The sequence below is a fragment of the Haliotis cracherodii genome, unplaced genomic scaffold (assembly GCF_022045235.1).
Source record: "Haliotis cracherodii isolate W230 unplaced genomic scaffold, xgHalCrac1.p SCAF_2, whole genome shotgun sequence".
Taxonomy (NCBI): domain Eukaryota; kingdom Metazoa; phylum Mollusca; class Gastropoda; order Lepetellida; family Haliotidae; genus Haliotis; species Haliotis cracherodii.
The window spans coordinates 8697350-8722075 of record NW_027266275.1 but is presented as its reverse complement, the minus strand read 5'-3'; the positions used below and the strand labels follow the sequence as shown (position 1 = coordinate 8722075).

Below are 24726 nucleotides of genomic sequence, written 5' to 3'. Positions count from 1 at the left end.
TTTTACACATATCGGACATAAAGACATTCTGAGGTAAATTCAATAGAACAAGAATGTATCGAATAAAAGCCATTGGCTGGTCTTTATCATAAGTATATTTCTGCTAGCTGGTTACGCTGTGTCTTCTTGTCTAGTAACACCATCTGAGTAAAATATAAGGGTCACTTGGTGGAAGTGATTCCCCAAATAGACAAATACAAATTTTGCTACAGGGCAACTGCACAATTCGGTCAACACAGACACATATATTTATAAAGAAAGGGCCTTTTTCAAACAAACTAACCAAACAGAGATATTTCAAAATAACAATCTTGCAAATTGTGTAAGAATCAACAACACTGCATATATGTCTTGCAAGTTTTAGCAGGCAGAAACATTCCATGCCTCCATGATAACTGTGATGTTCTGATATGTCAAACAACACCGCAGCTTTGATGATCCGAATGTTTTCTTCACATCAATTGCATATTATCTCCAATATTTATATTTCATGTATGTGTTGGAGCACACACATATTGATAGATGATAAACATCTATGTTGCTCGTAACAAGAACCTAATATGAAGGACAATGCAATAATGATTTCACACACTCTACAATATTGCTGACCTAATGCAGATACTTTGTTGACATAAAATAGAGATCATTGTTGACATCATGAGGCAGATGATAACATCACAACCTATCATTGTTGACATCATGAAGACACGATGAAGCAACTCCATGGTTTCGGAATAGAAGACTATACTTCTTGAACAATCCATTGCTGAACAAAGTATGGATAATAATCTCTTTAAATAATCTGTTGGTTGGATAACATTATCAGTATTAATGCGACATGAACTGAATCAAGTCAATGTGACCTCTTAGTGGACACAGTCCACAGAGCTACCCCAGGGCAGTGCTCGTATTTCATAGGAAATGGACACACGATTCAACTCAACTCGCTTACCCAAGGAAACTCAACAAGGAACAAATTATATCAACTAGCTGCAAAACTTGAATGTGTACACTCAAATTTATTTCCTTCTACAACAAATCTACTGCTATTCATACAAGTCTTTCAGGAAAGCTTGCCAATTTACATCTATCATGTCTTTTTGGCAAAATTGCAATGTACGACTAGAATACGTATACAGCATGGCCTGCGAAACAAACCGTATTCCAGTTTAGTCTCAACTATCAATTAACTGCTGCTGCACTGCAATCCATGCCATTCACCCTCAAATGAAGGAATGCAACCCACTATCATACCATAGACACAGCACCATTGAAGTAATACTAGAAACTACAACCTTCCTTTGACAGTGGTACACAGAATCAGACTGAAATAAAATTATTATGCAATTTCAGACCTAAAACAGTGACCTGAAAGAAATACGACAAGTAAAAAGTACCGCAACAATCTAGAGACTGAAAAAGCCATGACCATTTGCTTCTTTCAAGACAATGCCTCTTTCAGCCAAAGAAGTAAATTTCTGTTGCACTGTACCACCTTCCTTCGTATCTGGCAAGTAAACACCAAGTATTCCATAAATGACTTTATCACACCAAACCTTCAACTTCTACTCGGTGAACACAATAATGTACAGATCAACATATAAAATGCAGTTGACAAATGTTAATGAAACAATTCATGAATGTGACAAAACATGACTGACATTTTGGTACATCAACATATGCAAAGATGTATGTATGCAAAGGTGAATATATACAAATGGTATAAACATAACAAATCTATTTATTGCCAGCTTCTTTCTTGACATCCTTCACATTATCTTTGTCAGACTTCTCTGGTTCAGAATTGTGAACAAGGGCAGGCTTGTTTTCCAGAAGTGCGGTCATGGCTGAGAGGGCACTGGCAATGGTATCCTTGCTTTCTGTGACAACAGTAGTCCACTTCCTGTTACAAGTGTCCGCCTCTTCACGCATGATGTGCTCCTTCTCCAGTTCTGTCTTCACCTGCCGCAACTCGGATATCAGCTTCTGACAATTGTACTCACTTGTATTCAGGGTGCTCTTCATGGAATCTGCCACAAACAAATCAATACTGAATGGGAGAACAATGTGTATGATGAATAACCTGGACTAATGCCGGGTTTATAGTGCTATCCTATTGAGATACCATGCCACAGTTTAACATGTATACCCCTCTCCAAGCTGACTTGTTTAATCTCCTTAATGCCAAAGCAGAGTAACAGCAAGGACCATCTCTTAATATCCAAGGCCAGGGGTTCAATCATTAACCTTTTTGTCTCCGGACAGACTCTCTATCCACTAGATCACACAATGGATATGGAAACACATAGGTTCAATGTATATTTACATGAAGCCTAAAACTTCTTAAAACTTTCCGGAAAGTTCCTAAAAAAATCACTTTCCCTTAAAAGCTTCCCCTTCGACGATGGGTGAATGTTGTTTCACATCATGGCAGCCATACAATGTCAGTTATGGGAAGCTTTCAAGCAATTCCTACTAGTCCTACCATCTTTTGCCATCATGAATTTAGAGTCTGACAATAGGACTAACTGCAGCCTTTGAATAATCAAGTTTTGTCTGACAAGATTAGCAGCTTTTCGTGGTCTAAAGTATGACAACATTGTAACCTCTCAATCCTAATTAGTAGATTCTTTAAACAAGCAGAGAATACTTGGTACCTATAATGACCTTGAATGCCCACAGTGATAAAAGAGTCTATCAGCCTCTTGTACTTACAATTATCAGTTGTCATCTCCTCCATCTTCTTCTCCAGATCTCCTCGGCACTTCTCACTCTTGTCCAGCCTGGCCATGAGACTGTCGATATCCAGCAGGGAGCCCTTGTAGTGGATGATGTGGGACTGGGGAGAATCAGTCTTGCTGGTACTGTTCCGAGTGCTTGGCTTATCTGATGGCTTGGGAGCTACTGTTCCTGCTTTCTTCAAGAAGTCTATGTTACCTAGAAACAACACAGGAGATGTAGTATTGGTGTATTTGTATTTACACTGAAATTACAACCAAATGACTAGAAAGAACATTACAGAATACCAAATAACATCCATCAGAAAAGGTATTAAACATTAGCCCACCATCTACATCAAGTGTGCATAAGAAAGTCCATAGTTATTCCAAAGGAATATATCTGTTAACACACAGTGTCATTTAGAAAGTGGTCAAATGTAACAAATGTCATATTTTGGATAACATTTTCCAATCCCATCCGGAAATTCGAACCCACACTGCCAGAGTGAGGCACTTAATTGCCAGCAATCTAACCCACTCAGCCACCGAGGTGTCAACAAAAATGGAAGTCCAACAACTTGTCAGAGGGGTACACAAAGTATATGATCTGGAGTTCCAGTTGTTGGAAAGTGTTATCCCAAATATATGCATAACATTTGTTATAACATTTGTTACAACATATGTTACAAGGTAATAACCATAGTGTACAGAGACTGGTTACCACACCTTGGCATATCTCCTCTTCACTGACTGCTACACCTGCAGGAGCCTCCTCCACCTTGGTCTCCCCCTCAGACACTACAGGTTTGTCCGTCAGTTTCCGGTAGTTCACGGTGTCCCTGGACACAACTTTCTGTACCAATTTCTTTACCTGTTTTCAGAACGAAACATTAATGGTCTGCAGTCTGTTCAATTACTGGCTATATTCTGGGGACAAGAAATCTGGCCAAAAAATGCCTAACTACCCAATTAGGTCTAATAATGATCCACAAATGTAAAATAAGGTGAATCATGAAGAGACTACCAGTGAAGTAGTTAGTCATTCTTCTCTCATTCTTAAACAATGAAGACATGACTTTAAAAAAGGCATTTAGACCACCTGATGAAAGAGTAAGTATATACTGAAAAGTCATGTTCCTCATAATAAAGAAGTTGACATCCATAAATTCTCTTCCCTAATGTAGACATGACTTTGATTTAAGTAGAAATATAAATAGTGATATGATGTAGATTAAACTCACTTCACATATCTGCCTTCTTCGTCAATTACCAGTGAGTGTGAGTGGGTGAGTTGGGTTTAACGCCGCTTTTAACAGTATTCCAGTTATATCACGGCGTGTCAGCTTAATGTGGGAGGAAAGCCTGAAGTGATGCAGGACTTAGACGTTTACCACTTCTGTGAAACCCACGAGCACGGGTATGGTGCTGACAAACCTAGAAACATAATCGGGGTGAACCGGGATTCGAACCCACAATCATAGGTTTCTGGCGTGTCCAGGGGACGCAACTCTGCACAGCGAATCGCGGCGCCTTAGACGACTGGGCCACCCGTGCCCCCCATCAATTACCAAAACAGAACATAAGGTGACTCACAAATACATGTACATGAATCAGTTTCCTCATTGGGTGTATTTAATTCTTGAACTTGATAGAAGCCACACCCAAGATCTGGGTTGGAACTGGCCTTCAGTAACCCATCCTTGCCGAAAGCGTTCAGGTGGGCTTTGACTTGGTTGATGCATGTCATTGTATCCCAATTATGCAGATCAATGTTCATCATTATTTACCTCCAACCATCAAATAAGTGGAATATTTGGTGTGAGGCGTTAAGCAACAAACAAACAAGACAACAGAAGCCACTATCACTTTAACGCTAAAATAAATCAGCTAAAATCACAATGTACATCAACATCTTGTAAGGAAATCTACAATATTGTCATCACCTGAGCACGAGAAAGATGGAGCCCTATAGTATGCAAGATTTCCTCTACATCCTTGTCCAGCAGGTAGCCAGTGTGGTTCTGGTCGAAGTAGACGAAGGCAAGAAGCAGGGCAGGATCCACAGTCAAGTACTTCTTCTTATCTTTTTTCTTATCCTTATCCTTCTTGTCTAGGGAAGTTGAAAAACAAAAAATAAATAAATGCAGCCATTTCAGGAATTACATGTTTGAAATGTCAATAGCATGATAAAGACATTTTAGACCAGTATGTTTAGTAAGCCTCACCTTTATCTTTTTTGGAGTCTCCATCAGTTTTATCTTCATTCTGTAATGACAAATTAACATAGTGAACATCTTGAAATCCACAAAAAGTGTCTCGAAATAAAAATAATCTTCATTAATCAAGTAGTCATTCATACCTAAAGTACACTGAGGGCTAAAGTGCAAATGTAACATAAGGGGGACAACTCTGATCATATTTTTTAAGAAGTCAATAATCAATAAATGAAATGCACGTGTACATAACAATCCTCCAGCTTGCTTTGACTACCGAGATGCTACCCAACCCTAAACTGTTTTCATTCAACAATGAAGCTTCCATTGGTTCGCACCTCCTCATCATTGCCCATCTCCTCGGTCTCCATCTCCTCCTCCACTGCCTCCTTGATAGCACCATCAGATAACTTCTCCTCCTAGAAGATAAACAGATTCATCACAAACCTGTTTTCACTAAGTAAGTTTGATGAAATTTTCACCAAATATTGTTAAAACAATACATGTCTGATGTATTACACTCATAAAAAGGGCAAGTTCTTTATCAAAAATAAAATGACATACATAGTGACATGTATGACTCAAAGTATGACTCTTTTGAGTAGTATATATATACCTCATTTTCTTCTGTTTTTTTCTTCTTGATGACAGGTTCCTGCAATTTCAGTGAACATTTTTCAGTGTTTGTTAGCAAAACATGCAATGTGATACTTGATGCCAACTCATCCAAATAGTCTAAAATCATACCGCTCAACTGACTCAGAAGAGATTAGGCAAATCAGGTGAACTTTTACCTCAATAGGTCCCTTCACATTCAAACCTATAACCTTATATGCACAACAAATGGCATACAAAAGAAAGTTCTATTAAAAATATATGTTGAGGAGTTAAGCCATTTGAAGTGAAGCTAATCAGATGAAACAAACCTGCCTATCCCCCCTCCTACAACTGTATACGCAGATATTTGATGCAGCTCAACAATACATCAATACCTCATTCTCTACATTCTCATTCTCTGAAATGACTGAGTAAGGCCCTACAATGACGCCCATCTAACAGTTTGGTTCTTTGTAATTCTTGCTTTGCATTACATACATGACCAATAGAGTTGTTGAGCACCACCACTTCTAATGAATCTATTTTGACTGAGACTGAAAGCATATGCTCAGTTAAGTTCATGATACCTTTATCAAAGCTTCAAAACTGTACCTTCGAATTTTCATTTTGAATTGAAGAATGCTACATAGTAACAATATTTAGCTTGCAACATTGATACTTTAAAACGTGACTAAAGTCATAATGTACACCTGTTTACCATCAAAGTCAAACTGCAAAGTCAAACCTTAGAATCTTTCTTATCATCTTTCTTGTCATCCTTCCTTTCTTCCTTTTTTTCATCTTTCTTGTCATCTTTCTTATCGTCCTTCTTGTCTTCCTTTTTGTCATCTTTCTTTTCATCCTTCTTCTCATCTTTTTTGTCATCCTTCTTTTCTTCCTCTTTCTTGGGTGGCGCAAGTACAAGAGATTTGTAGATTTGGAAGCCAAAGTCACGCATCAACATCTCATTAAACAGCTCAGCAAACAGGGACACCTGAAAATAATGATCCATGAGTACATCTCTGGGCAAAAGAAATTCATATAAAACTGAATAAAGGCAAATCAAGTTATTTAGGAAACAAAATGCTGCCATGTTGGGTGTTACTGTCAAAGAAGCAAGAATTCTTATCTGTAGAGTATAATTTCAGATGTTCATCCTTGGTGAGAACGTGATAATGGAAAACCAATCATTGAAAGTCAGTGCTCATAGAAATATCCCTCAAACAATCATTGTTTCCATGTTGATAAAGCCATAATATTTTCAGCAATTTTGTAATTCATCCCTGAGCATTATTTAGTCACATTAGCAGTTCCTCTTATAAACAGATAATATAATGCTGATAGAATGATGTAAGGGAAGTAACTCTAATGCTTTGCTATTCAGGAAGTGAATGAGATGTGCTTGGGATTATTGGAATGACAGTTGGTGAGTGCTAGAATGTCATGAATGAATTGGATTGTGTTTACAGATCGTCATGGTTAGGACAGTTAGTTGTTAGGATGTTTGACTTGTCAATGCCACTGACATGTTTGAGTTCAAGCGATAAGCAAAGTTTAACTACAGCTTGCCCTAATCAATAAACAGCGCACTCAGCAAACCAGCTATATGATGACGGCCTGTATATAATTGCCTCTAGGACAGACAATCAAGTGAATACTATTGTAAGCAATGAGCCGCACCACCTTGGCATGATCACATGCCTCTTATGACCAGCATGGGACCAACTCACGCTCAAGCTTGATAACATTAAGTTTTTTCTGATAATACCTGGTCAACTTCAGATACATAGCAAAGTACCAGAAATATGTGATGTGAAGATCTCACCTCAAACGAGTGTTCCTTATTATCCTCTGGTCGGTAGTCTAGCAGGACACTGAGTGACATGAGGGAGCAGTCAAACTTGCCTCCCTTGGCTGTGGGGGAAGGGTGGATAATGATAGCTGGGTTGCTAGGCAAGCAGTACTTTCTCTCAACTGCTGCCTTCTCTCTCTTTTCCTTAGCTTTCTTCTCTTCTTCCTAGAAAAAAGTTACAAGTTAGATGCAATAATAAAACGCTTATTAATGTTCATGATGCAGTCAAACATCGTTGTGTCAAACTTTGATGTGTCAAACTTACAGTTGTAAAATCTTGGTCCCTGCATATTCCTTCGATATTAATTATTTTTGGTTGTGTCAAACCTGGGATAACTTAAAGTATTAACCCTTCAACTTAGACACAATGGTGTTTGACTGTATAACATATTTTTGGATGGTTCATTAATGTTTTCGGCGCCTGTATCCATGTTGCTGTGTATAATTCTGACCTAAAGTATAATAAACACAAAAAAATATTTTTTTAATCTGCCAACACAAATATCTGGCTCAAAATATTTTTCTCTACTGTTTCTCTCACTACTCTTACCATAAAGCTTCCCAAAAGCCCCTTATTGTGTCATAAAGCAATGAAGCCGTTACAGCTGTAAATCGTGCATCAGATCATAGGGAGATATTCATAGAGTGAAAACATTCTCATCTGACAACGATCTAAACCATCAAATACACCCATGAAACTCAGCAACTATACTTATTCTTAAACATGGACATATCTTCTCTCATTATCTGAACAGTTTCTGATCAGAGCCAACATACGTCTTTCTTCTTTGCAGCTTCTTTTTCCTCTGGTTCAATTTCATCAGGAACCTTGACTGGTACCACAGCGGGCTACAATTGACATGGTTGGATATTAAACAGAATTTCAGGTACGTGAACCTTACATGTGTCAGACATAGAAAAAGCTGCACCCTGAAAATGCTTCCGAGACTCCTAGACCAAAGTTGTCTTTTTGGAAACATTTTCAGTAGATCTTGGTCTTAACATATAAACAGCTGTGCTTCCTTGACTGAGCCACAGTTTATGAGACTGGGGCTTGGGACTAATGGGTAAACTGAAGAAGTAACTTAAACATAGTTGAGAACAATTCTCATTAAGATGATTTTTATTATATCATATTATATTATACATTTATATACTGCAGGTATCCAGGTACTAGTATCTGCTCAAATGAGGTTTAATTTGCTCCCCTACCAGTGGATCCATTCGCTTTCCAGTTATCATTCTCAAGTCCTAAAGGGCGCTAGAAGGTTTTTACATAAACCTCACCTGAAGAATGAGTGAGTGAGTGAGTGAGTGACTATGGTTTTACACCGCTTTTAGCACACCGCTTTCAGCAATATTCCAGCAATATCACGGTGGTTCACAAATAGTAATCATGTCAGAAATCAAACCCGGGTCTTCGGCGTGACGAATGCTTTAAGACAAGGCACACACACATTATTATCAACCTGAAGATAATATTTGTAAATTGTCAATGGTGAAGGCAATACAACCTACACAGAAGCCTGGTCAGAAAGTGCATGTTTCTATCTTACCACTAGCCAGTAACCACAATAACAGTAAATTGTTTGATAGGCATTACTTAGAAGTTGACAGTCTTGCTTGACAACAGTATAAGAATCTATACCGAAACGTCGCTTTTCACAGTATTAAAGAAGTTGTTATCCATAAAATTGTGTCTATCTTGTCACAATAACAGTATTACAGATAATCCTAAGTTAACAATTACTGTCTTACATTCTTGTAAGCAGCAAAAGCAGCAAAGCATAAAAAGCAAATCTAACCTGGCTTTTCTCCTCATCTTCATCTTCTTTCTCCTGTTTCAGAGTCTTGGTCAGTCGTGCAATCAACTGAGACTTGAGACCCTTAGAGCTCAGGGCTCGACACTCTAACTCATGCCTTAAGTCCACAATCTGTCAAGTAGTGAAGAGTCATGACATCATGTATTTGTCATCTCCAACCATTAGAAGATACAAGCTGAGCCCATAGAAAATAATCACAATGGCCTCAAAAATCCATAAGTAGAGTTACATCATTGTTTGTTAGTTGTTGAAAAAGATTGAATAAAAAGTTTTGCCCCTGGATCCTTTAGGTTTTCTCCCATAGTTACCTAGGGACACCTCAGTCTGTAAGTGTTAACATTAGGGTAATGACAAAAGCACGTCATAGCTTCTGAATGAGAGAGTGAGTATGGCTTTACGCCGCCTTTAGCAATATTCCAGCAATATCAAGGCGGGGGTACACCAGAAATGGACTTCACACATTGTACCCATGTTGGGATTAAAAACCCGGGTCTTTGGTGTGACGAGCACTTCAACCACTAGGCTACCCGACCGGGCCCCCCCGAATAGCTTCTGAAAATTAACACTGCTATAGACAATGTGATTCATTTATCTTGAAGGTGATCATGAAAAGTCACAGTCTGTACTTTTCAGTCTTCTCGCCCAAACACATACTTTGTCATCAGTTTCAGTAGATTTTTGTTTTGGTACATGGACTAGAATATAGCTGATGTTACTAGACCAAATACATTTAACTAGACTCTGGCTTCAGCCAAGTGGCTAAAATAGCAGACTTCAGTCAGGATGCCTGTCTATGATAGCTTGTCTTACCTTCATGGTTTTGGGATCGAGGAGAGCATGGTTTGTGGGTTCAGACTTTTCCGCTGCTTCCTTCTCTTCCTCCGTTTCTTCCTCCGCCTACAGAACAGAAGAGAGAACATTGTTACAGAAACATAATTGCCTGGATTAGGTGTTATACCACGCAGCACACTCGTACAACCATCTTGTCCCATCCCCCCATCATATTCACTTCATATCCAGTTTCATAGGTACTGGGCACTGCCCATACTTTCAGCTTATTTTTCAATCCTGCAAAAGAATCATAATTATGTGCCTGCTCCAAGGAAGCGAACTTGTGAAACTAAAAGTGTACTGTAGAATGACGAGTGAATAAAAGTTAATTAACCAGGGATTTATCTTGGATTCTGAACTAAGTGCCCTGACAGGCTATATCAATGGGGAAAATCATTATTTTGTTTTAACTCGGATTTTATTAAAAGTTCTTATAGTTCAATCAGAGGTAGTTCCACATTGTATTTTGAGATAGCATTCAGCCATAATATCAAATTAACATTGAAACCTCTTTCTCTTGATTGGACCTGTTACATGTGATTTACCTTTACAAAGGCCCCAAATTAGTTATTACATGAACTGGGAAATTAATCATTCCAATTTGGGAATTTTTGATGACATTTGCTGCTGACTTAGGGCCGAAAACCAGCATCTGAGCAGGTCTTGATAAATCCCTGTTCAGTGATCTGTTTTGATCCTCATATTCACAGATAGTGATTACTTTATTTTCCAAGCCATTGGATAATCTTTCACTTTGATAGTTTCTCTTGGACCAGGCACTTCTTTCGTGTAAAGTGTACCAACTCTCTGATCATCCAAGTCCTACACTGAGTGAATTCTGTTGGATGAGTCAGCAAGCGCCAAACCATCCAGCTGGGTTAGTAGGAAACAGTGATTATAGTGTTGATGTGTGATCAGCCCTACCTCGGCCAAAGATCAGGATGATTCAATGTCCATAACATGGTTATACTGTCCATGAGTCTAACGTACCAACTTTTCAAGTTTTAGACTTAATCTGAAAGATCAATAAAGTAACAATTAAACACAACTTTGAACTAAGGGAACATGATTACAGGAGCGGCCAAAGGTTACCGTAGATCAACAAGTCTGGACACCTCCTTCACGTCTAACCTCTCTATTAAATCTTATGGCATCAAGCCAACCATGGCAGGACACCGATTGTGTTGAGCAAGTTCGGTCTAGCTAGAGTGACCGGTGGGCAGTTCTCCTACATCTGGACTGTACAGACAGAGAGTGGTATATCAAACACACTGCATTGAGAAAGAAAAAGTTATAATTTAGTCAAGTGCCTGTGGGTCTGTCCCTTCGATGGCAGCAATCTTGCGTTGAAGCTGCTTGGAGTAGGCCACCTGCAGATTGCCCCACTCCAGGCGGGTTGGGCTACAAGTCCACACGTCGGGCAAAAAAAGTACGACAGTTTCAACACGAGCTGGAACCTGTCTGCCTTTGTGGTTGGTCTCAGGCCGGAGATAGGCGATCTCTGCATACCGATACCTGCGATAAAGGAGTGGTATGCAAGCTAGTAGGGATCTTTCTTCAGGGGTTGGGGTGGGGATAAAAAGGTGCTCATAGATGAACAATCACATCACAAAGGACACAAAAACTGGTACCTATTTCACCTATGATATTGAAAAAAAGTTTGAATAATTAAAGATACAAAAAGCTGTATTTTTCGTGGAATCTTGATATTGTAAACACCTAACAAGACATTAAAATTTGCAACAAAAAAATTCTTTAAACCAAAATAGAAAAAAATATATATTCAGCGCTATATAAACATGATAAAACAGTCATTTGAAATAAACAGCTTAAGCAAAAATTGCATGATTATTTTGGGAACTATGCCATAAACTCACCACTGGGTGCAGGAACTGAGATCTAATCCTGTTAATGCTTTAGTCGTGCGTATGGCAGTTTTAATCAACACTTGGGGGTTTTCAGCTGGATTGGGACCATCCAGTGATGGAGACCATGCACCTCCTATAGCCATCGGCTCATTCTTCCCTCGGATTCCCACTAGAAACTGTAACAGACGTGTTGGGTGCTGGAACGAATCTGACTCTGTCTGGGCCAAAGCACAGGACTTTTGCAACAGTTCTTCCATCAGAGGGGAGGCTAGCAGCATTACCTGCAAACACAATATCATATGCTTAGTACGCAAAAGAATTTTTTTTATAAAAAATTATATATTTATATACTTATCCTACCTCACACTCTCCATTTCTTCTTTGATCCTATGTGGAAATGTGTTTGAAAAGAGTTTCCAGCCTCTTAAAAACAATTCACTCTAACACATCACAGCATCACCCAAACACCCAAACAAATGGGTCATGCCCTGTAATCATGTGCATATTGACCTACACAACCTGATCATGTGTTTACCCCTGCAACATCATCCTATTTTGTCAGAGCTAACAGGCTAGAGGGGTGCAGATACCTTAGCCTGTATAGACTACAACCATGAGACAAACACGAGGAAGTTGGTGCCAAACAGTGAAATAAATAAAATATCTAAAACACTGCCTAGTGTCGTAAAAGAGAGTACCTCATGAGCGGGAAAACACATCAAAACTGGTGATACCATCCTGATACTTCAGTCTGACTAACGTTTAAGTCTTGTGAGGATTGGACATGTTCGGAGACAATAATCAAGCAAAAGTGTAGGCCCGTATTAAGGTCGACCGGAGCCAAAAGGAGATTGTGGAGACTTCGGTTAAGGCCGCCGTTGAAAGTGGGATGAAGAGCCTCTTCCAGGAGGGTCAAAGTGGTCTCACAGCTTCCAAGTAGATTTGGAGCACTCGAATAGGACGTAAGGAGAGATCTTCAAGGTCAGCAAGGGGCTGGAGAAGCGATTGTCACTACCCAGTACAACATGCGAAGGAGCAGGAGACGCAAGGAGGCTGGAAGCAGACATTCTAGGAGCGGTAGAAGGGTCCACCACAGGTATAGACAAAGTAGTTTCGGAAGGATCAACGGAGAGAACCATCCGAACGTAACGACAGAGGGGACAGTCAGCATGCTGGACTTCTTTGACTTGGTAGCCAATGACTAGCGCTTGACGGCATTCTTTAATTTCTTGTACTTTGAATGGTGATCCACCTCATGTCTATTACCGTATATGACCGCAGATAACCGACCCCGTAGATAAGCCGAGGTGTTAACTTGACCATTGAAATACGAAAGAAAATGATATAACCAGCAGATAAGGAAGTGAAAGGCAAAAAACACTGCGAAGTCAGACTGCAAGACATGTGACGGTACTCGCAGATATTCAAAAATATAAGATGAAAAACGTTGTAATTATATTGAAAGTCATTATTATTTCTAATAAAGATTTAACAAACCAGTCATCCACTTTCATAATGGTTTTTTTTAATCTCATAATGATCGTTATATGTATGATAAGCCAACCCCTTTCTACAGAATCTTTTTTCGGTCCTCAAAATTCGGCTTATACGCGGTCATATACAGTACACTTGTGAAGATATATACGCTGAAAGATTTATCAGTAAGATGAGTACATTCAGAGCATCTCTTGTCAGAACTACATCCGCCACGGCAATCTCAGCATAAATCATGAGGGGCCGATGTAGAAAACATACACCTGCATTCCAGGCAGGCTTGACAAGGATTTTTCTTGTCCATATTCCCATACGTAATGCATAAACACTACAACATAGTAGGCAAGTATATATATATATATATATATATACATTTTCCTTACACTGACACAGCAAGTCTCCACTGAGTGTTGATAAGAAAGAGAATGATTTGGCAGGGGTAGTCAGTGCGTGACGCATTTGTTTAGGTGGTGACCATGATCATGCAGGGATGCGTTCGGTGAATTGTTTCAAAGGAAATTGTTCAAGAAACATCCTCTTGAAAGTTTACAAATTGGTATGTTTTGGAAAGAATAGTAGATTTTGAATAGTCAATTACAGTTTTCAAATCAGATCGATATTTTTAAGTAATATTCCCCCCACCCTCCCACGCAAACCTTAAATATAAGCGACCAGTCCCGTAACAGTTTCAAAAAATTATATTAGAAAATGTGGGTTACTAATTGGTGAGTGGAAACACTGAAAATATTCATAGCAAGTCTACCAATACATTTTGGAGGTAATAAAACACAATGAAATTCCAATACTCATTTCGAGCAAGTGACTTATGTAACTACTTTGAGGGAGATAACAAGCAGTCCTAGATTTCCACAAGTCTCAGTCTATCAAACCAGCTAGTGGCCAAATCTAACCCTGCAGAGAGCTTGATAATTGGCTGTTCTCAATCTCAAACTGTGACATCACATTCATCACTATTCAAACATACATGTGATGTGGCTTTGTTTTTCATGAATGTCAATCAACTTTCCAAACATTTCCCTTAGAAACTTGCTGGACCAACCTTGGAACTGAAGCTATGGTCAGCATCAGGGGCCTCATAGACAGCGTCATTGGGCTGAAGCGGCTCTACATCTTTCTGCATGATGTGGAACTGGCAGTTGGAGCCGAGGCGGAAAGGTCGGCCAACAGGGAATACATCAGCCCATGAGAAGCCAGCATGGAAGAAATCACTTGGTATGTACAAGTTACTATAACGTGACTTGAGAGCAATTACATTTCCTCCTTTCCTGCAAAGATAAATACAGTGACATTAGAACATTGACCATGTTGACTGTCATGACAAAAATGAATCATTTCATACAAATCATGATAAAAACATTGTAAACATACAATATCAAGTTATTTAATGTTGTGAAAACATCTAAAAGAGTAACTTATTTTTACAGTCCCTCAAAGTACAAAACGATATGTATGTCAACTTCGAATCAGGTTGTGGGAATACAGTCTATAACACAATAGAGACATAGCTACAGTATTATCTGTATGTGTACAATATGCAATGGTATTCAATTGAAGTAATTCTAAAATGTCTACATCTGACTAATATGTGTGGAATTAAAAGTAATGTAGAGAACGTAGGAGTTTTCCCACTTGTGAAGCGCTCATAAAATAATCATGAAAAGTTCTATAACATTAAACATCCATAAAATGCCCATTTGAAACTTCACATAGTTTATCAATGAAAAATAAGTCAGAGAACCCAATTTGGAGCACTTCGCGTACCTTCAACCTACACATTTGGGCCTTCACCTTTCATAGGTAATTTTAATCAACCTGAAGCTCTGCTCTGATGTGCTGTTCTCAGAAACCATCAAATAAGGTAAATTTTAATTGATTAGAATATGCACTGCTGTCTCAAGGGAACCACACAGGATACAAACACATTAATATCATATTCATTGAACAGCCTGTGAAAAACTAGAGTTGTACTCACGTTTCAAGTGACAACTTGGGTATCTGTACAACATATCTTGGAATAACCCTAGCAGGCCGCCTTCGTATAGGACTCCTAGGTCTTGGAGCTGGAGACTTGACAGAACGAGACGGAGATCGCTGACGCTTTAATCTGTTCTCTTTCCTTTCACGTCTTTCCCTCTCTCGCTCCCTCTCTCTTTCTTTGTCTCTGTTGTTTTTTACCCCCTGGAATCGCCCTGCATCATTGCGGTGAGGTGGACCACCACCTGACCTTTGAGCTGGGATTAGACCTGACAGGAGGGAAAACAAGTTCAGACAAATGATTCTGAATACAACTATAACTGACACCGTGAGGTAGAAACAGTTGGTAATGTTGGCAATGCGGGCAATGTAAGCATATCATGCTGGCAACATATTCTGGTAATTGAGAGTGATAGCTTGGGTGTAACAAGCAATAATCAGGTACTCAAAGGATGAAGTTTCACTATACTGTATATTATTTTCAGAATAGATTATCATAAGCTACATAAGTAGATCCAAACAAATTTGACAAAACACAGATTTCATAATGATATTAGAAAATACATTTATCATTTGAGTCAAATTGAACAGAAAATTAGCTGCCACAGGTTTTCAAGTACATGGTAATTGTTTAGCTCCTCATAAAAGTCTAGTGGTGGAAGCAACCACAACATAGTAGTCGTCACTACCTAGAGATGGCTGTGGGTTCTGTGCCATGAGAGGGGGTGGCTGCTGTGAGAGGACTGGTCCTGCAATAGACTGTGTAATGATCTGGTTCCCAGGCATTGGGTTCATGTTGCCAACTGGAGGCACGGGTTGTGGGATACTCACACCCGGGGGGTTCAACCCTGCTCCAATTGTCAGCTGAGGTGCACCTTTAAGTCCTGTGGGGATGTTTGGTGCTCCCTAGACATGGAAAAAAACTATTATCAGCAACATGATTGAGCAGGGTTTTGTTGTCATAGTCATAGAATAGCATCTTACACTTCTACAACATGAAAAAGATATCATGTGCATTTCAGTTATGAAGAAACGTAAGAGTAAATCAATTTTATTTCAAACAAAATACCCTTATAAAACTCAAACTGTGCAATAATAATACTGTGCATATCTATAATGTGCCAAATCCACACCATAAAGTATGCTCAAAGGGAAACAATATTAACCTGGTCAATGGATCAGTGTGCACTTGATTTGATTTTCATTCTCAGCTTCTGTGGCTAGGCACTAGAAGATTAACAGTCAACTACCAGGTGCCTATTCACTGCTGGGTGAAGAGGCATATTTTGAACAAAGCCACGTGCCAAAGGAGACACCATATGTGCTACATGTGCTTCAGTTTGGGGCAGGACCATAGCCCAAGAAACTCTCAGGAGTCAAGCTCCCGAAAGGAGTTGCCCATCCAAATGCTCTTCAAGATAAATATTTGCACTATTTTAGTAACAACTAGCTCACAGCTACTCCAGAACATTGCTATGTGGATGATTTGCTATGTTTACACGAGATCGTCTGCATACCCAATATTGTGCAGATCACTGCATTGTTTCTCTGACTTTCCTGGTTCCCATACCACTTACAGCATATCACATATTTACAAAAAAACACCTCTTACCCAGGGTTCCCCCTAGACTCCAATATCTGAGAGTCACCTTGACTCAGCCTATGAATTTTTGGGAGTCAAAAATATTTTTTGAGAGTCAAATGTTTTATTGTATGATTAATGAAATTTAAAGTGTTCACTGTTAATGTTACACTTTAAGTAAGTATCTTTTAAATATTATATGTCTTTAGTTTAAGTTAACAAGTGCTAATTAATGTTCTCAGCTGATTGTACTACAGAGAAATAAAGGATATATGAATGAAAAAAAAAGTTTGTTGGTTTTATTTTTTCACAGTCTTTAATTACTTCACAGCTCATGAAACAATTTACAGTGACACTAATACAGGATGAATAAATAACATCAGTCTCAACTGTGAGACATAATTTTTAATCATGGATGGATATTAAAATACATTTTATGTAAGATTATAATTTAATACCACTAACTCATTTACATCTTTTATCTAGTTATCTTGTATTATCTATCAACAGTGAAGTTGAACTGAAGAATTATGAACACTCGTAATATTTTCTGGTTGAATACAGTTTATTAGCAACAACAAACACGCTCAAAGCTTTACACTTCGTATATACCATATTTATTCGTGTATAATACGCACCCCTAAATATGGGCAATTAAATCCTGAAAAAAATATCTCTCATGTATAATACGCACAGAATTTTCTTCAGTCTCATTTCAGGCTGTCATGATACGTCATTGGAAATAGCATAATAAATCCGAATTGAATTACGCAAGTTAATCCACTATCTGGTAATAAAAATGTGTTCTCTGTATATCTGACCTTATGTTTGTCATCTATTTTATTAATTTTATTTAAAACTTCATTCAATAATGTTAAACTCAATTTCGGCAAAAACATGTGTCCCTCCGATACTTACAACTTCCGTTTACCCCGTTCCATAGGTTCCGCTTAACCAAATCACATTATTCACCGCAACAATGATAATATTTTCTTCTGTTTCATTTTTTACGAGTCTACACATCTAGATAAACAAAAGTCATGGTTAACTTTTAGTGAGAAAATATGCCGAAACGTGAAAAACCTTGTCCATTTGCGGAGTTTTCCTTTCTTTACATCACGTGCTGTCATCGAAGCCACACGGAGTGTGAGAGTTACGTTCACTTTGATGAATAAATATATTTTGTCGTGTACCTCACAGTCGCACAGTTTTAGTAGCATATCTATATAATTATGCAAAACAATATGTAAAGCCCCCGGCTGTTCTGATTTTAGCGTTTGTTTTAAAACAAGAGAAAAGTCTGGTCATGTGACAGGCTATCCAAATTAGCCCATGACAGTGGTGTTATGCGAAGTTATGTTACTTCTAAAAACGATGGTTAATTAAAAACTAGACGTAAATTGTAAGACATTTGCATATATTGTCTTCGAAAATGTGTATAAATTAAGTTCAGGTGAGTAGTTGTAATATTTTCATTCCAAAGCTGGTAAACAACAACACAGATATTTTGAAATTGCGTCAGTCATGACGCAGCCATTAATTTCTGGACGTATTTTTCCCTAATTGAGAGTCATATATGCAAGAATTCTGCGTCGGGGAAAACCCTGCTTACCTGATTAGCCAAGACCTGTATTCTGGTTGCATTCCATTTGAAGGGCATGTTGGCATTATAGGTGGCTTCCACTAGAACTCTAGATCCAACTTTTGGCAAGCTTCCTTTGACACAACTGTAGAATAAATAAAATGTCAACTCACAATACAACATCAAACACGATATCAAACACGATATATTTGAGAGTCAAACCATCAAACCAACCAAATGAGATGTTTTCAGCAATAAAGTGTTCACTTCATCTTACATCTGACAAATAATTACACTCCCCTAACTCCGTCATCCCGAGGCAAGGGAGTTAACAGACTACAAAAGTCCAGTATCCACCCGACTAGGCTAGTGTTTTTAATCAAGATGCCAAAGCGATATGCATTTCGTGAGGTAAGACCTGTTTTATTACAATATAGATCTTGATTATCGGCCAGATCATCTTGACTGGGTGCCACCATTTTGCTTGAAGCAATTGTACGTTATGTGAGAGGTAGAATCTGATTGGTCAAAAGGATGGACACAGAAGGGACATCACTCGTAATAGAAACTGGTGGTCCTGCGAAATTCCAGTCTTTGGTGGAAACTGGACTTTCATAATCAGTTAACTCCCTTGCCTTTGGAAGATGCAACTCAGTTAATACTGTAATATGTTACAATAATACTCAGTTTCTTAATCAAGTAGCGAGGTCTTATTTACTTTCCAGTAATATCAAATATTAGCTATATAATGTGAATGATTCTTTCTCAAAATTAATTTAGCATGATTAGAATAATACAAATTTGAACCATATCTCATTAAAATACTTCTTCTTACAGTTCACTTACGTAGTCTGAAAAAAGACATCATCATCTACAAATCCAAAATTGTCATGTAGTTTTGTGACTGTTCCTGTGAAGACTCTCTGTTTGGGTGACTGTGGCTGTGTGATGCGTGGTGGTGGATAGCTCACTGTGGCTACTTGGGAGGTGGCTAGGGTGGTGGGGATGGCAATGCCCGGCTGGGGAAGTACAGCTGCAGCTGCAGCTGAAGCAGCAGCCTGCTGTAGTTGTTGCTGAAGGAGAAGAAAGACTAAATAACACATAGACTGAACATTACAAGGATTTTTATAACAGATTTATGATACTGACACTTGCTAAAACTTGGAAAATGTGTTCACTTATAGTTTACGAAGTAGTGAATCACAAAAATGACAAAACTCGAAAAAATCTTAAATCGGTTCCAGGGATGTATCTTGGCGGGAATGTTAACCAAGAATGTCTACTAGCCTGAAAAGTGACAATATATAGCAATACAGCAAATTGGAAATTCCAGTTCATGTTATATAGTAATACCTATATTATGGCTTTGAACAGGCAACTTATATTCCACTGACCAATTTAAGCAAAATTAGTATATTCAAAATATTTTTTACGTTTGTATACTTATCGTACAAACGACAAAGAAAACAGCGCCTAGCAATGACCCTTGATGAAGAAAAAATGTTGTTTCTGTTTTCAGTTTCAAGCCACATGCATGTCAAGGGAACCGTATAGCAAGTCAAGTGCTGAATGGTTATCCTCGTTCAATCTTATCCATCAGAAAGAAATGAGAATTGAGGATAAATCCATGTAAACAAACAGCAAAAAGAAATTAGCGTAAGCTAAAATCTAACAAACTGTGTTACTGAGCCAAAGCTAAAATGCCTGATAATCCCCCTAACGGACATGTCAAAATAACACTGCGTGTATCGGGTAAGACTCTCCGGGCAGGAAGAGTTCATTACTTGCATCAGTGGTTGGTAACCTACTGGGCTACTACCAGAGGGCCAAAGCTACAAACGCCTTCGACGTCTTCAAGTCCCACACCTCAAAGATCATGGCTGGCAAAGACCTAAAAAATCATCCTTTCTTGATTGCTCTAATAGAACAGTTGCTATGTAGAGCCATGGTTGAGGCGACTGCTCTGATCTTGTGAGGATTATTCGCTTTCAGAGGATCAAGGTTAGCGATCAGGTAAGCGAGCAGGATGACTGCGCGTAACCATAGTGATATGGTGTTGCGACTGACATTTGTTGTGGATGTCTGGAATAGGGGAATAAACAACCATTTCCTTGTGCCATGCCTAGTTTAACAGCAGGCGCCGATGTACTGGTAAGCGTTGGGTTGTCTCCTGCGCTGGGGCAGTTGGTGGTGGGGCTGGCTGGTACAGAGGCCAGTTGACTAAGCGTCGAAGACACTGCAGGTGTGGCTAGACGCCTTGAAGATGTAGTCATAGTCGATGAGCCTGGTAGGGTTTAGATAGATGTAGGTTGAGAGGTAATAACCGCGGAAAAGTGGCTCAAAGCCTCCTGCGAATCTGGCATGGACTGCTGCAGAATATGATTGTGCATGACCTGTCTATGAGTTGAGAAACTTGACGGGAGAAAGGCGAACAAAAAATTACATTTTAAATTCGGCGTGCACATACAAGTGCAATCTAAACAATGCGGATGAGGATCTTTGAGGATTTTGTGCCACGACAATTAATGCACTGCTCAAGCATAAAGTACACAACACTTGAAATTGTAGTGAAAGTAGATTTGTACATACCGTTAACTAAACCAAAGTTTAAATCAGCAAAAGAAGTTTAAAGTGTATCAAAATACAAACGTGAAAACTCCAAGAATTGCCAACAACAATGACTGCCTTGAATATAAGAGACAAACATGTAATGCAATTACAAAATGGTGGGAAACAACGAGCCATGAAAAAGAAAAAGACAAAGTCTTTTCACATGGAAAACATACATATTATTACACAAAAAGCGAACATAAAATGAAGAGGTATACAGTGATCCCTCGCTCTTGGGCTCTTCGATAAAGCGCTACCTCGGTTACTACGCGCGGCATTGCATGGCTCCCAAAATTTATGTACACTTTTAATACTGAGAGTTTTACACAGCCGTGATTGTATTGCTGTTCGTTGTTCATTTGCACACAACGCTTCTCATTTCATAATCAACCGTTTATCACTAAATAGAGCTCTAATTATCTGTTTGAAAACATCCGTGGCAAGTCCCGGAAATACGATTGTTCTACTAGTTAACTTTTCACAATATACATCCTTTGATCTTAGAAGCGCATGCATGCAATGAAAGAGAACCACAAGCGAAGTTTATTTTCTTTATTAGTGGGCAATCCAATCTGAAGCGACACTGTCAACTCACATGTAGTTGCTGTCACAACACGGCGGTCATTCCTTTTGATTCGGATCAAGTAACCGTATAAACCAATTAATCTGGCTTGAATGTGTATCTATATTTGCATGAATGTGTTTGAATGCGCATAGTGCTGGTCAAAACTCACGTTTTCCGTATTTTAAGCAACATGACCAATCAATGCCACTGAATCACTCCGTACTTGTGTAATGGATTTTGATTGGCTCTTCACTCATAGCGTCTGTTACTACCATTATCGATCGATATTTTCATAGACATAGATTTTCGTAGACTACATTCACATTGAATGTGACAGTTAAGGCTTGTAAATAAAAACAAATGGCAAAAACATAATGGATATATATTTTTACACTATGAACGGTAAACAACTGGTATCATTGCAATGTGCGAGACCCCATTGGTAGCGTTGTAGCGAGGGACCACTGTACTTGACCAATTGCAGACAAAATTTAACAGACAGAGTGCTAACAATTAAATTAAGCCAAAAGTTGAGGACCAAAACAGGGCACAACATGTCTTTTTGGCGACAAGCAGCAATGTGACCAGATGTGATGTCACAACAGACGGTCACATGACAGTGGCTATGGGTCCTTGCAAAAGTAGACCGAAAACGGAAATAACATTTTTCCATTGCACGGCACTGTTTTCTTTCTCATATGGTAAGCAGAAGATGTATTAAAAATTGTTTCTTCTTAATAGCTTGAATTACCTGTGCCTGTAAACCCAGCGCTGCCATTTGTGCATTGTACTGTGGCTGCGAGATTCCACCACCAGGTGTGCCGAGGTTATAGACAGGTGTTGCTGTCACTGAGCCTGCGTTCAGTAGTGCATTCTGGGCCTGAGCTAGAGATGTTGGGGTAACGGTGGTTGGTCCTGTTGCTGATGACATGTACTCTGGGCCAACTGCAAATTCAGAACAAAACCATAAATTGTGCTGGCGCCTTCTCACAAAGCAATTTAATCTAAGGGGTTTAAGGACACATTCAAGATAACATCACTTGTACAGCAACATACATGCACGGGTCAAGCTGCTTGTAGTCTAGTGCGGACTTATGTCGGTCTTATAGTGCTTGCTCACTGAGACACCATGGAGTTTAACATGGATACCCACAAGCTAAAACAAGTGATCATGAGGATAATAACTGATTAATAACTGTTGTATATGACAATGCCTATATCTTGATCAATAACAAGTCCAATTCAATGCAATATTTATTTACATTCATAAAAGAAAAATCATCATACTGGCGGAATTTGGTTCAAACTATTGTAATGACCTTGTAAAACTCATAATTGTTGGCAACTCTGCTTCTCTATGATAGCTCTTCTAAATTTTGGTGGCATCTATCACAAACATCAACAGGAGCCTATTCAGCTGGAGATGGGTGTGGTTGGGTAGCCTAGAGGTTAAAAAGTTCACTTGTCAGATGCGCATGAAGGTAAACTATCAGTGCAGATCACTTGGTAAAGGAGTACTAATTATTTTAAAAAGCGCCCTGTTGTCTCCTGGTAAAGTGTTGGCTAATTAGAATTAGCCTTGCTAAGCTTCAAGCTGGCAACGCGAGTTTGATCCTCTGCGGGACGCTAATTGAAATACCCCAAAGTGCTCCTGGTTAGATGCAATACACTAAAAACTACATTACCTGATGCTGGTCTGGCCCAAGGAGGGTTCTTTGCTCCTCCGAATTGAGATGCCATTTCCTGAAATGAGAAATTAAAATGTGATGCTAACACCATAAAGGGTGTACATTGTATAGTAATTAGTGTGACTTGATATTATCACGGTATCGGTAAATCTTGTAATCCACATCCCATGTTGACTATTTACTAATGCAAATCTAAGCACGATATTTCATCGCTTGATCGAATACAGGAGTCGTAGTGATATGTCACGGCTATTCGTAAGTATACCATGTATACACATTAACTTTTTTATGATGGTTTCTGGGATGTTCTTGAAGTAGAATTACCCCTACCTCCATTTGAAATTTATTAGATAAGAACACATTTGTTTAGACGAATTCCCTTGACCCAACCTAGGTTGAATGCATACTGATTGTGCCTAATCCAAAACAGGAAATGCAAACCACATAATCCACACGTATCACACCACAAAAAAGCCATGGAGTTGCCCGCCCTTGAGTCGCTAATGACAGGTAGATCTACTTTGTTTACCAAACTCGGTTAAGAAAATCAGCATAGATCAATACTAATTCAGGTGTCATGAAAACTGAAACAAGAATGTATATGAAATATTGAATATGGTAGTAACCATGCGTCATTACGATCAATCATATCCAACTAGATCTACTACTAATATAGCGTTAAACCTACTTTCATATGCAAAGATACCCTATGAAAACAAGAACCTGGAAGAAGAGAGATTGCAAAAGGTGGTTAGTAAATTCATTAGCCTATAGGGATAAACCTTGTTTTATATCTTATACCAACTATTGCTCGTCGTCATTCCTAGTTATCCCCCTTTGGTTCATATTTGTTCATGATAAACGCAAGCTGCATTTCAACTGACAACAAAGTGCAGACCCCTGAACACATCTAACATCTGCCGCATTGGTTGGAGTACACCTATGCGCAGTAATGTACAAGTACAAATTACCCGCCAATCTTACAGTTTTTATATTATGCTGTATCTTGCCTGGTGCGAAAAGGCAACATTCTCACATGGCTTCACAAGCTCTCCATTTCATCGATTTCTTCCAACATAGAACATATATCTGGTGTAATAGTGAAACATTCTCATAAAAATCCACGATCAGATTTTATTCACTTAAAATAAATTCATGTTACGTCATACGTACGAGGGTAAATGCCTGGGAAACTTCAATAATATTGTGTGTTTTCCAGTTCACAATGGCGTTCTGAGAAGTCATACCCGTTGCAAGAAAACTGATTATATATATATAATGCAAATTACGTTTTAAGAGCTACACA

The 24726-nt window shown here is 38.8% G+C and overlaps 1 protein-coding gene across 1 annotated transcript; it reads right to left on the bottom strand.

Annotated features, from left to right (window-relative positions):
* LOC139469710 (cell division cycle and apoptosis regulator protein 1-like) lies at nt 1–24655 on the bottom strand. The gene is made up of 22 exons (XM_071251956.1): nt 24594–24655; nt 23418–23475; nt 22484–22677; nt 19404–19630; nt 18588–18702; nt 16083–16299; nt 15392–15662; nt 14459–14684; nt 11914–12185; nt 11347–11551; nt 10016–10102; nt 9188–9316; nt 8160–8231; nt 7356–7547; nt 6276–6524; nt 5550–5588; nt 5272–5352; nt 4946–4985; nt 4664–4830; nt 3447–3591; nt 2716–2937; nt 1–2030 (listed from the first exon to the last, which is right to left on the bottom strand). The coding sequence occupies exons 2-22, from the start codon at nt 23470–23472 to the stop codon at nt 1738–1740; spliced, it is 3498 nt and encodes a 1165-aa protein (XP_071108057.1). The 5' UTR covers nt 23473–23475; nt 24594–24655; the 3' UTR covers nt 1–1737.
* Between the last annotated feature and the right edge of the window lie 71 nt (nt 24656–24726).